Source organism: Misgurnus anguillicaudatus, chromosome 10, assembly GCF_027580225.2.
Source record: "Misgurnus anguillicaudatus chromosome 10, ASM2758022v2, whole genome shotgun sequence".
In the NCBI taxonomy this organism is placed as follows: Eukaryota; Metazoa; Chordata; class Actinopteri; order Cypriniformes; family Cobitidae; genus Misgurnus; species Misgurnus anguillicaudatus.
In genome coordinates, this window is record NC_073346.2 from 12,985,900 (window position 1) to 13,001,732 (window position 15,833).

Here is a 15,833-nt window from a genome sequence, read left to right on the forward strand (position 1 = left end):
ATATTTGTATCAAATTGTAAAAAAAAAATCAGTTTTTTTTCCTGCAAACTGTTTGAAAACAATTTGTACCATATGAGATCTTCATATACAAACACATACACACGTATTTGTGATTATAATGAAAGGGTCAGACACAGGAACTCTCACAGACATGCATTTCCTTCATTAGTAAACTCATTAAAATCAAAGACAGAGCAAATATCTCATCTGAAGGATCTGACTCATACTTATTTGAACGAATAGGCTGCTGCTGCTGCTATAATTTGGCTGAGCTGGTCAACTTTTACAATAATGTTCATATTAGCATTGTTTATCAGATATATATTTAAAGGTGTAGTGTGTAAATTTTAGCGAATTGCGAATTGCAACCAACGGTTTAGTCCACTGCTCACCCCTCACTTTTGAAACACATAGAGAAGCTACGGTAGCCGCCACCGGACAAACATGTCATCGTCAGAGACAACTTAGTAAAAAAAATTGTCCATTAAGGGCTTCTGTAGAAAAATGGCGGCACAAAATGGCGACTTCCATGTAAGGGGACCCTCGGTGTATAGACGGTTTCATCGGACGCACGTGCGCTGACGCGATACTTTACTTCCGGTTTAGTTTTTTTTAATGGTCTGACCAATTGCTAAACTGATCTCTTGAACAAAAACCTCGTCGAAAATAACAAATGTTTTGGTTTTAGGGTAATCTATGTGTTTTTTTACTTGTTATATAAATAAACTACGTTTAAAGAACTTTGTTGTTATTTATTCTTAGCGGAGTTTACCAGAAGTTACGTGCGGGCCACGACAGCCGCTTGTTTACTGCTGAAACCGTCTATATAGATAAAAAGGTCTTGTTCTAAGATAATAAAAACATAACGGTTCATTATGAAAGGTCTTTATACACCCCTGATAACATAGTTTTGTATATTATTTTGCATTTCTGTCAAGAGATCCTTCTAAAACTTACACACTGCACCTTTAAGTAGTATATAAATAGTATCTGAATACGTTAATTTCTCCAGGAATATATGAAAATGATATGTGACCTTGCCTGTGTAATTTTTACTGTTTCTGCATAAATTAATACTACATAATGTAAAGAGCATTATGTGAAAATATAACCTTGATATTGACTGAGTTCATGTCAAAGATGGGAATTAAAGTGAAATCAATGATTGAAATCAAACTTTGATGCTCCTAAACTTAGAATTACATTATAAGACTTTAGCCTGGATCTTACAGACAGGGTCACATATATGATATGCAATACCAGTCTTCTGATCAGATATTTTACTAGTATAATATTTAGTCAATTAACATGAATATTTAATGTCACATTGAATTGCATACGCCATAGCAATTACAAATGAATAGAAGTGGCTAATTGTCAATTAGTCAGGGCAACAGTGATACGACAGGATGCAACAGGGCAAGACTCTTTGTTAAGTAAGTGGATATAAGTGTAATCCCATGATTAAGACAGGTCGGTGGGAAACCCCACTGATAATGGATCTTTCACTTGCATTGTAAAGGGGTACCACATAAAGGCAATCAAAAATGTACGCTTGTGCACACAGTGTTACTTTTCACCATTGCATGATTTGCAAACTAATTTTTGTGAATATAGTAACCATTTTATTTGAACTTGTGTATTCACTACGCATTGAAACTTTTATGTTTTTTTATTGAATATTCACTTTTGACCAATACCAGTTTAATAAAGCATCTTATTAAGGCTGATGTAAGCTGTTTTCTGAGCATAAGAAAGAATCAGTGCATTGGTCTACACAAACAAACAAACAAACTAATAACCTCGCCTGTGGTCATTTCCACCATCTGACATGACCCTTCCTTGCTTTGCTTAGTTTTGCCGAGCCTCTGCCCTTACCCAACCCCCGTTCCGGCTTTTCCTCATGCAGATCAATGGAATGTCCTTCGGATGGCCGGAGCTCGGCAGCAGTGCGGCCAGCTCTAATCCAAACCACAATAATGGGGTCAAAGGGTCCCTCCCGAAGCTCTGTCTTTCAGCCTGGCATCCCACTGCTTTATTGGGCAGCCTGCATCTGGAGCCTGAGCCCCACCGAGAAGCTTCCTTCCTTGTCACAAGAGCCACCCCAGCACCCCGTCCTAAGTGCCCATAAATGCGCACAAAAGCCAGTCCTACATGTGGTAGCTATCTATTACAGAAGGGGCCCTCAGGAGGGGTAGCATCAATTACAAAGGGTTGAAATTGATTTCATAGTTTCAGGTGTGGGGGAAATGAGTTTTTACTGTTGAGAGATGATGGCAGTGAGAATTTAAAACAGCGATGGACGTGAGGGTACAGCCAGGGGGTCTGCATGTACTTGGATAATGTTTCTTCTTAACCTCTTTTTGTCTAATGTACTGCTACAGGCGCATTAATGAGGCTTAAGCATTCATCACATCAAATCCAGTAACGTTTAACTCATTTTCTAATGCACGTCATTTTACATGATCATTAAAAAATGAGTGAGGTGGATAAAAAAAGTGACTTGGCAAGAAGCACATATATTTTGCTTTGGGTGTCACTCACACAAACGTAGCCTATAAAAATACACACAAAACAGAAAAAAAAACATGCAAAAACAGCGTTTTTTTAATTGTATTATAATTCAATTGTATCAAACAGTAAACAATATTGTGTTTTCCAACAATAAATAATATACTTTGACAGACATCTATTCACATTTCAATCATTGACTACACATAGAACATTCCAGTGTACTATATTATTGGTGGATCCGCTGCCACGCCCCCTCGGAACATAAGCCACGCCCCCAGAGTGATCTCAGGCGGAAGTGTGCGTGAGCCTTTTTCAGTAAGGAGTCTTTCGTTTGAGATCACGCGTTGTTGAATTGTCGTCCGAATAAAAAAAATGAACGCGGATTAAAGAGGCGCGTCGTTTGTTTTGCTACGAGGCGAATGTGGCCGTGCGTATTTTTCTCATCGGATGTGCGGTTGAAACCTGAGGAAAAACCGCAACGTTAGGTGGAAGCGAAAGGTCGAATGGTTACTTTTTTACTCCTCGCCAAACTGAGGGAAGTTAAAATGAGCTTTTCTGCATGAGACTCATCATCGCAACGACATCTTAAAGGCTCGTCCCGTGCTAACGGGCTACATGGGACATACTTTGAATTATTTAATCGCGTCCTGCACGAACACATACGGAGCGCGTTGAGAAGAAAATCGCGCAGATGGTCGACTGACGCGCGTTCATGGAAAACCGACGTGTTTGCGTTTGGGAAGAGAAATATTGACAGTGTATCGCGCGCGTTTGCCCCTCGCGTCATGCGACGGTGGGGGAGGATCGGAGCGGAGCAGGGACCTTGCAGCGGATTTCATGTTTCGCAACAATGTTAAAGCCCCACACCGAGAATTTATAAGGCCTCAAAATGACACTTTTCCAAATGGCTAAAGTGCACTAAAAAAGTTATTATACGAACGCGAGCGTTATTGTTGAGCTTTAACTGCAAGTTAATGTAAAAATAGAGCCTCATGAATGTATACCAGTGATATGTAGTTCGCAGTACAGCCTGTTTAGTCTACGATCTACATTAAGAATCTGCTAAGAAAATTCAGGGAAATCTTTCTCAAGCCATCGTGTGTCTTAACGCATCTTTATGTCTGAAGTTATCCTTTGGTCCTCTGCGCAAATGGCGTCTTTCCCAGACTCCGACCTGCAAACATGTCCGCTGTGCAAGGAGCTGTGCGGCTGCTCTGCTCCGATCTCCTCCAACTCATCTACCTCCTCCTCTTCCTCTCAGACCTCCAGTTCCTCATCTACCTCATCCACCAGAAGACTGCACGTCCTGCCTTGTCTGCACGCCTTTTGCAGGCAATGCCTAGAGGGCCACCGAAACCCCGGTGACCCTCTGAAGCTCAGATGCCCCACGTGTGACCAAAAAGTATCTCTGTCCGAATCGGGCGTCGACGCCCTCCCCTCCTCCAACTTTCTCTTCAGCAACCTGCTGGATGTGGTGGTGTCCGCCGAGGAGCAGGTCAAGAACGGTCGGTCGTCTTCGGTGGTCCATCACGGTGGTCTTCTGAGACCCCAGCACCTCTCGGATCCTCAGTGCAGCTCTTGTGATGAGGGTAACCCCGCTACCTCCCACTGCCTGGACTGCCAGGAGTACCTGTGTGATAACTGCGTGCGCGCCCACCAGAGAGTCCGGCTCACCAAAGATCACTTCATTGAGGGGCTGATGGAAAGCTTGCACATGGCCAACCGCGCCAACAACTCCAACACACCTGTGAACCTGACCCAGTCCTTTCATAACAGCTTCTCCATGCTGAACGTTTTCCAGGAGAGAATGGACTTTTGTCAGCAACATGACAACGCGGTGAGTTTATGATAACTGATACAGCTGCCATATAAAGTCTTTATGATTTGTGTATATGGATTTGCCTGATGGCCTTGTGGTTGAGGCTAAAAACACATCATAAACAATCACAAACATTTTAAAGATATAATGGGAACGACTCCCATTATATCCATTAAAATGTTTGTGATTGTTTATGTTGGTATTCGTTGTAATGGTCTGTAGTGGTAATGTGTTTGGTTTTTATCTGGCTAATGGGAACCAATAGAATTACATTGGAAAATCTTGCTGGAATAAAGCATTACATAAAGGCATTTTTCTTTTAATTGGTAAACAGCTGATGATTCATAATGGCCTGCATTATATTGGGGGGGTTTATATATGCCCCCTCCCATGCAGGCCATTATGACTATATAAAACATTTTTAAATTCATATAGACATTTTCTACGATTATATATTGCGATATGAGGCATTGCTTTTTTCGTTTAGCTCTGGGTGTTATTAAAACCTTATTTGGAGCCATATTATTGGTTCCACCATGTCTTATTTCTCTCTGACGTTTGAAACTGCTCTTGTATAGTGTAACACTGACAAATTCAATTCAGTTTTATTTATATAGCGCTTTCCACAATTGTTAATTGTTGCAAAGCAGCTTTACATGAGTAGATGTAGGGGAGAACACAGAAAAGCAATAGATAATATAAGAAGTAGAATATTGCGGCTAAGGATAAACCGTGCAAGCGAGCGTAGTAATAATGTAACGTATACAGTAAAGTGCTAAGTTAAGCCAAAGTTGGCTGACTCTCCCGGGAACGAAAAAAACCCCTAGGAGAAAACCCAGTGGGAAAAACTCCTAGAAGGACAAAAACCCTTGGGAGAAATTAATATATATTTATATATATAAACACAGTAGGGATAGGAAGCTGGTAAGCGGATTAAACTGGTTCAGCCGGTGGTCTGAGGCATCCAAAATAGTTTACCTTTTGAAAAAAAAAAGGTTTGCACGTTCTGTGATGTGACTTTCAGATGCGCACATTGCACAGTCAATGCTGAAAGAATATTTTGTGCAGCCCTAGTATTTGTAGTGAAAACCATTAGAATTTGTATTAGCCACGTGACGTAACTAATAGGTTGCTTGTTCAAACATCAGTATTGTTAAAGAGCACCAATGGTGCGATTCACGATTAGTGAATAGATCAGTGTTAGTACACGATATGCAAAAAGTACATACCCCAAAGTAAACGATGACAAGAGTTATCATCTCCAATGTAAATCTCTTTTCTTGGACTACAACAAACACACGGATTGTAGGCAACAGTTTACTTCCTGGGATTGGTGATGTAGTAAAGACAGACATTATCATAATTCACAGTTAACTCCTGTTGGAATTGCAATGTGCGCAAATCTATCAAATGTGGTAAGAAGCGACATATTTCCGGCCAATCACAATGTACAGATAAGCTGGCCAATCAGGGACACAGCTTTTTTTAAATCCATGCGTTTCAGTAAGAGAGTGAAATCTGGAGCTACACAAATGTACGGTATGTGAAATATAATGTGTTTTTAACCATAAACCACGTGAACACATTGTATTATACCAAATACACAAAATAACGGTTTTAGCAATGAAATAGGTGTTCTTTAACCACCAGTTACTTGACTGATTCCCACTTTAATAAATGGTACTGTAAGTTGCTTTGGATGAAAGCTTTTGCTAACTTTGTGTTCAGAAGCTGAACATTAAGCAGGCGTGCCCACCAAGACATTTGCGCCGATGGCTGGCATATGTTTTCAATTGTTGTGCAGCGCTTTTCAAAAAAGCCAGCAACTGGCGAGTTTTGTCTGTGACGTTTTTTCTATGCTTAGCGCTGACTCCGCTGAGAGTTGAAAAATATTTAACTTTGGCTCATCAGTGTCACTTCTCACTCAGCTGTCCAATCACAGTGGAGGAGGGATGGGACAAAAATCACAACAACCAACCGGCGCATAGTTTAACAACAGATAAACAAAGCAGAAGTATCATAGCAATCAAGCGCTCAGCTGAAAAAAGCTGACAAGTGGCTAAATTCGGCGTCTGCCTGGCGTTTTCATCCGCGTTTTAATGTGTTGGTGTGCACACCCTCTAATGCATAGGCATGTTGCATTGAGCTTCATTTTGTTTTTTTCCATTAAGCAGAATTTAGCCTGCCTGCCAGGATATAATGGCATTCTAGAAATATCAATTTGTTTTTAGCGTTATGAATTTCAGTGTAATATGCAGAACGCATTTTTTTCTCCAGGCCTTAATGCTATTTTCTGTTTGACCAATGTTTTACCTGGAGCTAGGAGGAATTGCCTGCGATAATGAATGCGATATTGCCTAACTTGTCAGTGAACTATGGCTATGCGTCATAACGTAAATGCCGCTCCATCTGAAAACAGGTGATGCCGATTTACTACTAATCAAGGAAACCAGCTTTACTGACGAGATGCGAATAATAATTGTAGCCGATTTATCAGCCACCTCAATTACACACTTCTGTGTTCTGTTCTTTGTGAACATCACAGACCTATTATTTAATTTATATATTGTAAATATGGACATTTTCCAGTTTTTATCTGTGGTCTTTACACTGTCCATGATATCAGACTGGAAAAGTCTTGTTTAGCTATCAAGTCCAATTGAAGAAAATAAATGCAAATAAAATTAAAGGAACAGTATGTAAGATATTTATATCAATTAATCATAAAATGACCTGGTATTTCACTATAAATTAAGAAATCATGTTCATTTCAAATATTTATATCACTGACAACAGTGGTCCAGCCAGGATATTGTCATTTAATAAGTGGAGTTGCAGCCCTCAACTGATGTTTATATTGTCATCTAGTGTTTTGGTCTGATGTGCAACCCTCCTATCTACCAATCACAAAGTCAGTAGTGTTTCGGTGTACAGGTGGCCAACTCTGTTCTAGTTACTACAGCTGCAGCTACGAACGTGTTAGATAAAAAATGTCATGAATCCGAAATATGTTGTGACAAAGTCTGAAATAAAACAGGGATTAGGAGAAGCCTTTGAAAGATGGAGACGGCTGAAAAGGTAGAGGAATTTGAATCTGCCATGATCGCGTAACATTATGCCTTCTCTATTGTATATTTTGCTGCATGCACAAAAAAACTATATGGATTGAGGATTATTTTATACAAAGTATGATGGAATATCAATATTTCTCATATGTAATATGTTTGTGGACACAAACTGCAAATGGATGTTATAATGTGAACGTTTGGCATCGAGATTGCCCTGATCGCATAACGATATGCCTTCTCCGTAGTAGAATCGCGCTGCGTGCACAACTATTGAAAAACAATATGATTGAGGATTATTTTATACAAAATCCGATGGAATATCAATATTTCACGTTTGGCATGGAGCAGCGCAAGCCTGGAGTTGGACTATGGACGTGCTGTTTCATAATAAAGGTATGATGTCATCTTATGAATGAACATTTCAAATATGACCTCGTTGCATTAAATTTATTAGTCATTTTGCTAGAGCATTTATTTTATGAAACAGCACTTCGAAATGACATCTCAACCCTTTGTAATGATATATATGGCATGACAAGTTTAAAGATGAAAGTATACTAGGGACGTCCGCATGATGTCATTTTCGTCATCAGGACAGTCCGTGTACAACAGCGAATGCGCGTGAAAATATTTAGACCGGACACTCCACTACAAACAATTTTACAAAGGAAATAGACAGCATTTGCACACACACTATCGTTTTTCTTCTTTAACCTTTACTTCTTCCAAGAACAGAAAGCTGTGGAGCATGTTTGTTACCATAATGTTTGATTCCTGTTCTTTGTTGTCATGTTGTTTTGTTCTAAACTGTGTTTGCAATGGTGGATCAATTACTTTTATTCACCTATCCTAATGGTTTAATGTACTGTAAATGTCGACAAATCATTGCTGCCCTGGCGGCCTCTTAGACTAATAATTTAAATAAGAAATCGTTTGTATTGCGTAAAGTGTCGAACGCGACCATCCGCGGGGAGTATACTTGGAAAGCTGCGCGGACACTGAAAAAAGGTATACCCCGGCCTTAATACCCTTCTTCATCAATATGATGCATTGTAAACTTAATAGTAAACAAAGACTCGTCGGGCCTGCCAGCATGGCCAGGTCAGCTTAAAAGCTTTAAAAGAAAAGAAACTTGTGTAGGATTGTGTAGGACTCGTCACTTGCCATTGGAAGATTCTTGTAGCAACCAGTACGTTCCTGTTGGATCCTGCAGCCTATACTATCTGGCAACCTCGAGTCAGGGGGGAGGGGAATGGGAAACACTGCTCTACATGATTTGAAAGTGATTGCAGTACCATTTTTGGCCACGGTTTCTTTAAACTGTGGTTATTGTTTTAATCTAGATCCATTTTTTTTTCATAGTGAGATTGTAATTTTACATTAAAATTGTCATTATAGTCTATTGAAACCGTCAAATATATGCATTCCGTTCATCTTGTTCAAGTTACACGTTCATGTTCAGGGCTCCATACTGTGGCCAAATGGTTGGCATTTTGTGTGAGTTTTTTTAGACAGCGCAAGAAGTTTTTACAAGTACTTGCACATGTGCGACCAGCAAATTTTGAATTTCTTCTAGTTGGTATTTCATGTTGAAAATGAGTAGATTGCAAGCCCACAAATGTGCAGTGGCATATATAGGCATGGGCGACATGGGAGCGGCATTTTGCGGGGGAAAATTATGCGTGACCAGGATATACCCCTCATTTGCATGACACTTTAATCGTTTTGTCATTAACCAAAGTCAGTCTGGAGCCCTGAAGTTTGATATTTTTTGTAATGTTGTATCCATGTGTGAAACAAGTTATTTTTATAGGACAGTGGGAGAGTCCATGTCTCAATGCAGGAAAAAATCATCAGTTTCGAGGTATTGGAAATATATCACCGCATCATCTTCAATGCACATAACAGGACTCCAATTTCACTGGGTCCTTGAGTTTTTCATTGTAACTCGTGTAATCTATTATCATCTGTAGAGCATGCAGTAATCTCAGTAGATTGGGTTGGCTGTGCCTATAGAGTCCAATGACATAACTTCCCAGAATCCACCTGGGAGACGAACAGTGGTGTTCTCAATCACTGTCTTTCTCCCCCTCCCTCCTTCCCTCCCACTCCCTCCCAGACCTCTAGTCTCTCTCTCTTGATTTGAGGATTTTCGTTTGGGTAAACAGATCTGACCAGTAGATGCTTTTCACATTCCTGCTACTCTGTGAGGAAAGCTGTGTGTGCTGGAGGTCAATAAATGGTGAAAGGTCAAACAGTAATGTGTAAGAGTCGGTGAGTAACATCCACCACCGTCCCGTTCCCAAAATGATTCATAGTTACGGTTACCAGCGCTTTGTCATCAAGGCATCAGCTCTTGTATGCACTGAAACCTGAACAAAAATCTTTTGTTTCCCTTTTTAATTAATGGGAGGGGTAATAATGTGCATCTCTTTGTTTGAAAGTAATTGCCCTTGCATTATTTATGCACCGTCCACAGTTTATGCCATTGACTTCTTAGGTTGTAGGAGAGAGGTCTGTTATGCTGTACTTACACCGTAATAGTTTAAGGAATAGTGTCATTTCCAAAAGTGAAAATTTTGTCATTGCTTCCTTAGACATTGTTTTAGACCTGTACGACTTTCTTCTTTCTTCCTTTCTTTCTTTGAGCACACAAGGAGACGTTAGGCTGAGTTTTCTTGACTAACACCCACAGTCACCATTCCCTTTTATTTAATAAATGAAGGGTGACTGTAAATGGTGACACTTTTCAGCTCTTTACATACTGCTATATGTAGAGTTAGGTAAATAATTGCAGAATATTCAGTTATTTCTTTTCGATGTGTCTTCATTCACTTCAATCATTAGCATTTTCATCAATCTTAATGTCAGGGGTTTTCAGTCTTTGATGCCAGGGAGCCCCAAATATTATGAACCTTTTGTAAGGGACCCCCTACTTAAAATATTTATCATTTTTTACAATCATTTTAATATTATTCAATATTATAATTAGATACACTTAGAATAATGCAGATGTATAAACCTGGAGAGAAACATTTTAGTACAATTTTTTTATTGCAGCAATACATTTTTAGCTTTACAAGGATTGATGCCTTAAACCTCAGTGAGTGAAATAAAGAGGATAGTAAAAATAAAAACGCACTAGAAAAATACAAACCAAATATAAACAGTTTAGAGACTCGATAAATCCATTTTACAATAAGTTTTTATTTTTAGTATTTTTCTGGGGACCCTCTAGAAGCTCCTCGAGTCTCCCTTGGGTTCCCCCACACTTACATAATGCATGAGCATGAGTAAGCATATTATCTCGAAATTGCTGTCCTCCCTTGCCTCAGGGTCTGAGTTTGGTTAAGGGTCATCCCAAACTGCCAGAATAGATTCTATGTGGGATTAGTTGGGTCAGTGAAGTACCATTGAAACCAGTCCCGACCCTGCTCTCTCATGAGCTATCCATCTTTTTTTTGTGACAGAACTGCAAATTTCTTCTTTTTCTTAAGTTCCCAACGCTGATCTGTTGGCTTTACAGATGGAGAGATCGATTGGCTAGAAATCAACCCTTTTTCTTATTTTCTCAGAAAAGCTGTCACTGGAGTAGTCTGCTTTTGAAAAGTACACCTTTATATCTAAAGATTGTATATTAGGACCTAAATGGTACATATTAGGACCTTTTTAAAGGGTACTGTCCAAGTGACCTACTGCTGTATTTTCTTCTGGCTTTTTCTTTTTCTGATTTTATTATGTGTTATGTGTGGCGCTTTTGTTTGGAGGAATTACAGCCAAAAATTTGTATTAGGGAGTATAGTTATGGCTGTAACACTTACAATACTTCTGAATTTCTATGTACAATCTGAAATTGATTTTAGACAACTCTGATTTTGACAATGGTTTTAAAGCAAATTGTTTTTATGGGGCTTTGTGTGCCAATCATGTGCCCATCTAAGGGGTTTTTCTACATGACAGCATTTTCCACTAAAAATAAAAACGTTTTCACATTGCATGCCATCACCAACTACTAGACTACCAGACATAATACATTATTTTTCGTTGTTTTTGCTGATTCATGTGAACTGGGATTATTTCGACAATGTTGTTGACGTTTTGGTTTCTAGTTGTTGTGTAAATGTACCCTATGTAGCCAGGTCTTGACCATTATATGCTCCAGTAGGACTGTCATAGTGCACGGGAAATGTATGTCCTTTTGTTGCGCAGACAACTTTTTTATGGTATATATCTGGATTTAGCTAGGGGTTATTTCATGAATGCCAGAAGCACTGCTCAGTGTGTTTTACAGCCTGTCTCAGGAACTCCATTACCCTGCAACTCTCTTTGCTTTTAACCATTTTCATATGCACGTTTCTAATGGGTTTGATATGGAAAAAGCTGGCTTCCACACTTAAAACAAACTCCGCTTTAAGAAAAAAAGACACAGGCCACCTGAAGGAGAAGCTTTCAGGGGTTAAGAAGAGTTTGCAGAGCGGGTTTTCCTCCATTGGAGGCGACGTCCTTGAGGAATTTGAAGTTGTCAGCACATTTATGCAGCAGATCTCTCCCTGATACAAAGCCCAGACGTTTATTGGAGTTTAAATGTTTTTCCATATGTGTTCGAAAACAAATTTTTTTTATTCCATACAGGTTTGAAAAGAGTGTCTTTGACAGAATGGGCTTTAAACATGATTTTTACTTGCCTTACTATGTTCCTTTCTCCCCCAAGCCTGTAGCTGTAAAGCAGAGTACAGTGCTAGAGGAACATATGTCTGAACATTTAATGCTGTTAGAAGAAGAAAGGCAGATGTAGTCGGTCAGGATGGAGAAGGGAATGCAGTCGGCCAGGTACACTGTGGAAAGTTTTACTAATTCTACCAGTCAAAACACTCCACGGCTCCGTCGCCATCGTCTAGACTTCTGTCATTTTGTTTCAAGGCTCAGAGATTTTTATTACCAAAATTAAACAGGAAGCCATTTGTTACATTTGAAATAGAGGAACCAAACAGACCTTTTGTTGTCTTGGGACTTCAAATCTGCACAGTAAAGTTCAACAAAAATAAGTTTGGGGGGTAAAGGTTTGTTTCCATGAAACACAAAAGATGGACCAAGTTTGGGAGCCATATTTAACAATTTGCTGCAATAAAAGTTGCTGTCTATTAGGGGTGTAACGGTTCACACTGCTCATGGTTCTGTTCGTATCATGGTTTTATGGCGATGGTTTCGGTGCAGTTTGCCACTGGCAATGTTCAGAAAAACACTCTACTGACAAATTAACAGAACACATATTAAGTTAGTAGCAAACTTAAAAAACATCTGATCTTTCCCATAAACAAAGTGCATTTCAAATTCCAGATGAGCAGATTAAAACACTGCTTTATGTTTTAGGCATGTTTGTAACACAGAGCTTTCCATTTTACAATCCAACATGTAATCTGCTGTCACCTTAAGAAACTTCCAGTTGCCAGGTATGTGGAAATGTCAGGTTTTGCGTGTTTGTCAGTTCGTTCTCAGTTTTGATGTGAGTTTCGTTATCAGGGTTCCCACAGGTCCTTGAATGTTTGCGAATCTGGGGGAAAAATGTAAGGCCCTGGGAAGTTTTTGAAAATATGCATACATAGATACAGGTCATTGAAAGTGCTTGAATCTATTTTATGCAAGAAGTTTTCTGAAAAAAAATCCATATTATTCCCTGTGTAGTGTAGTGTTCCCTTCTCAGGGAACGCTACGCTGCGTCTCCCTTGCCATACTTCCTGCGCCCCTGTAAAACCGTCTTTGGCAATATTTCAGATAGCGATATACTTCCTGGCTGCCGCATCACCCTGTCTTTGTCGTTAAGCCTCACGATTGGCTGAATTTGATATATCAGATGCACTTACCCCTGGGGGCGTCCCCAAAGTGTCACCGCAGTGACGCAGGGCGAGTTCCCTCGAAACGGAAATCTAACAATGTATCTCAAAACGTAACACGATGTCACTTGAAATTTGTCCCCACATTTAGTCCTTGAATTTGAGGGTATTGGAACTGGAAAGTCCTTGAACTTGAAGTTAACTAAGGTGTAGGAACCTTACATCATAGGCCCTGTTTACATTAGAGCATTTGCGTTTAAAAATGGCGTTTTATAATGAAAACGATCCTCGTTTATACTGCCATTTTAAAAAGAATCTTCATCCACACTATACACAACCATAATTGCATGAAACATGACCAATCACGTAACTGGGCATGCACATAAAAGTGTAAAATAACTTATTACTCTAATAATAGCTTACCTTTGCGCATTTATGCAGCCTAGGGCTGTGCGATATTGACAAAAATTCATACGTGGATCCTTTGCCGGCAGCTACAACAGACACTATTTTTGAACCTATAAAAATGTGTTTGGGAAAGTCTTCAGCTCCCCCCTACAACATATTAATATGATTAATAAGTTAATGTTGATGTTATAAACCAAACAGAAAGGTCTTTAATGATTTAAAACGGAAGCATTCAAGTGAACAGTACTAAAGAGTAGCGAACTTGAAGCAAAAATAAATTTCAGCAAATGCAAACTTCAATCAAACATAATAAGAGGTAAACACCAAATAACTTAACTTCCCTTACCTGTTGCTGTTCACTGTGCAATTAATTAGCGCAACCGCTGCTCATTAAGCTTGTGAACATTTTTGCTGCTTAATAAATACAGGGTTTCCCGCAGAAAATTTGTTAGTTAAGGTGGTAGGGTTGGACTGGTGGGCGGGGCCGAGGGCATAAAACTCTACCATGATACACATCGTTATCATGATATAAAATGAATCCTATCGTGATAGAAGATTTTGGTCATATCGCCCACCCCTAAGCAGCAGTAATGGTGATGACCTTCTGGACGAAGGTGGTCTACATGATCCTCGATGCTCTGTAAAGTGTGACCTGATATTAGATCTGTGGCTCATAGCAGCTCCTTTGCTACAGAGGTGCCAGCAATGTCATTTATAAAGTACAGCACCATGTGGCACTAGTGCATTGTGGGCAGTTTAACCTCTGTCCAAGCCTGACATCATCAGACCTATTCAACCCTCACCTCTGACATTTCTACACATGTATTTGTGTGCGTATTTGAGGGCTTAGCGGCTTTCCAGATGAACTTTCCTCTCCCCTTCCATAAGAACAGCAATGCCACATGGAAGTGCTTATGGAATTTTATATAAGAAACAGCTGGCAGTTCTTCAAAGCTCTTGTTATGGTATGGACCGCATGTTTTGAGATGGTGATGGGTCTGGAGGCTTGTCATATTGTCTGTGATGTTTTTCCATCCTGATCATCAGAAGACAGGAGGTTAATCTCTGTAAAGTTTTAGTTCAGGGCTCTATGAGGGACATTGTTTTATAGATGTTTTATTCAATGTAACAATTTGGTAATTGTTAGTTTGTAATAAGCATTTAAACACTTTGAGACAAATTATGTGTTTGTACGAATGATTTGCCATTTTGGGCTCTGTAAAATGTATAGACCTTTTTTGGACGCACATGCGTTGTCACAGTTATGCGCCTGGCCCAAAGTTAACTTGTTGTTTATTGGCCTGGATAGTGCCTAAATTGACCTCCTGTCGAAAATAAAAATGTTTTGGTTTCCTAAAGATGAGGGGAGACTGAGCATAGATTACCAATGAGTGGATTTGGCTGCCAGGCAAGAATTCAAGGATTTGTAGCTAACATTGTATACATTCATTTTACACAGTAACGTTAGCTCGGTGTAGTAGTTAATACGCTTTAGCTATGATTTGAAGTAAGGGAATTTTTGTTAGTTATCAGAAATAATCTACTCTAGATGTACTCTGTTGTAATTGATTCTTTGCATAAGTTCCCTGAACGTTACGTTTGGGCCACAAAAGCCGTTTATGCACGTTATTGCTGAGTTTTTGTAAAGGAAATTTAATTCAGCGCAACGTGAGCGCCTGCACAGCGTGTCTGTACAAACTCGTTCACGCTTCACAAAACACTCATACACACGTGTGCATGCAGAAGTCCTTTGTGTCAGCGGCCCAGCTGATTTGCCCCTCCTCAACAGCCAATAAGATCATCTGCATGGACAGGCACCTCCCCCAACGAGTGGTTGTGTGTAGTAGAGAGAGTTAGTAAATTTTGTCCATGTGTGTTTTGGGAAGAGAGAAACCTCAAAGGGATGTGTGACTTCCCAAAAAAAGTTTGTCAGACGGATAGTTCATACTTATGACATCCGCGTGACTGTGCTCTGCAAACAACACTTTGCCCTTCACCTTCAAACATTGATTTGACAAGGTGCCAATCAGTTTCCTGGGGTATCTGGTACCATAATATCCACAGCAGGTCCTCCAGTTCCTGTTTATTGCGGGGTGGTGGTGATGTAGCGCAGACCCATTTTTCCAAGTCAAACCACTAATGTTCAATTTGGTTCAAGTCAGATAAATTTGGAGGCCAAGGCATTAACAAAAA

At 39.7% G+C, this 15,833-nt stretch overlaps 1 protein-coding gene across 1 annotated transcript in view; it reads left to right on the forward strand.

The window, feature by feature from the left end:
• The first annotated feature begins 2,797 nt into the window (after positions 1–2,797).
• trim71 (tripartite motif containing 71, E3 ubiquitin protein ligase) overlaps positions 2,798–15,833 on the forward strand; it is a 28,858-nt gene continuing 15,822 nt past the window's right edge. The window contains exon 1 of the mRNA XM_055209747.2: positions 2,798–4,351. Coding sequence (XP_055065722.2) covers positions 3,632–4,351 — 720 coding nt within the window. The 5' untranslated portion in view covers positions 2,798–3,631. The remainder of the gene's footprint in view (positions 4,352–15,833) is intronic.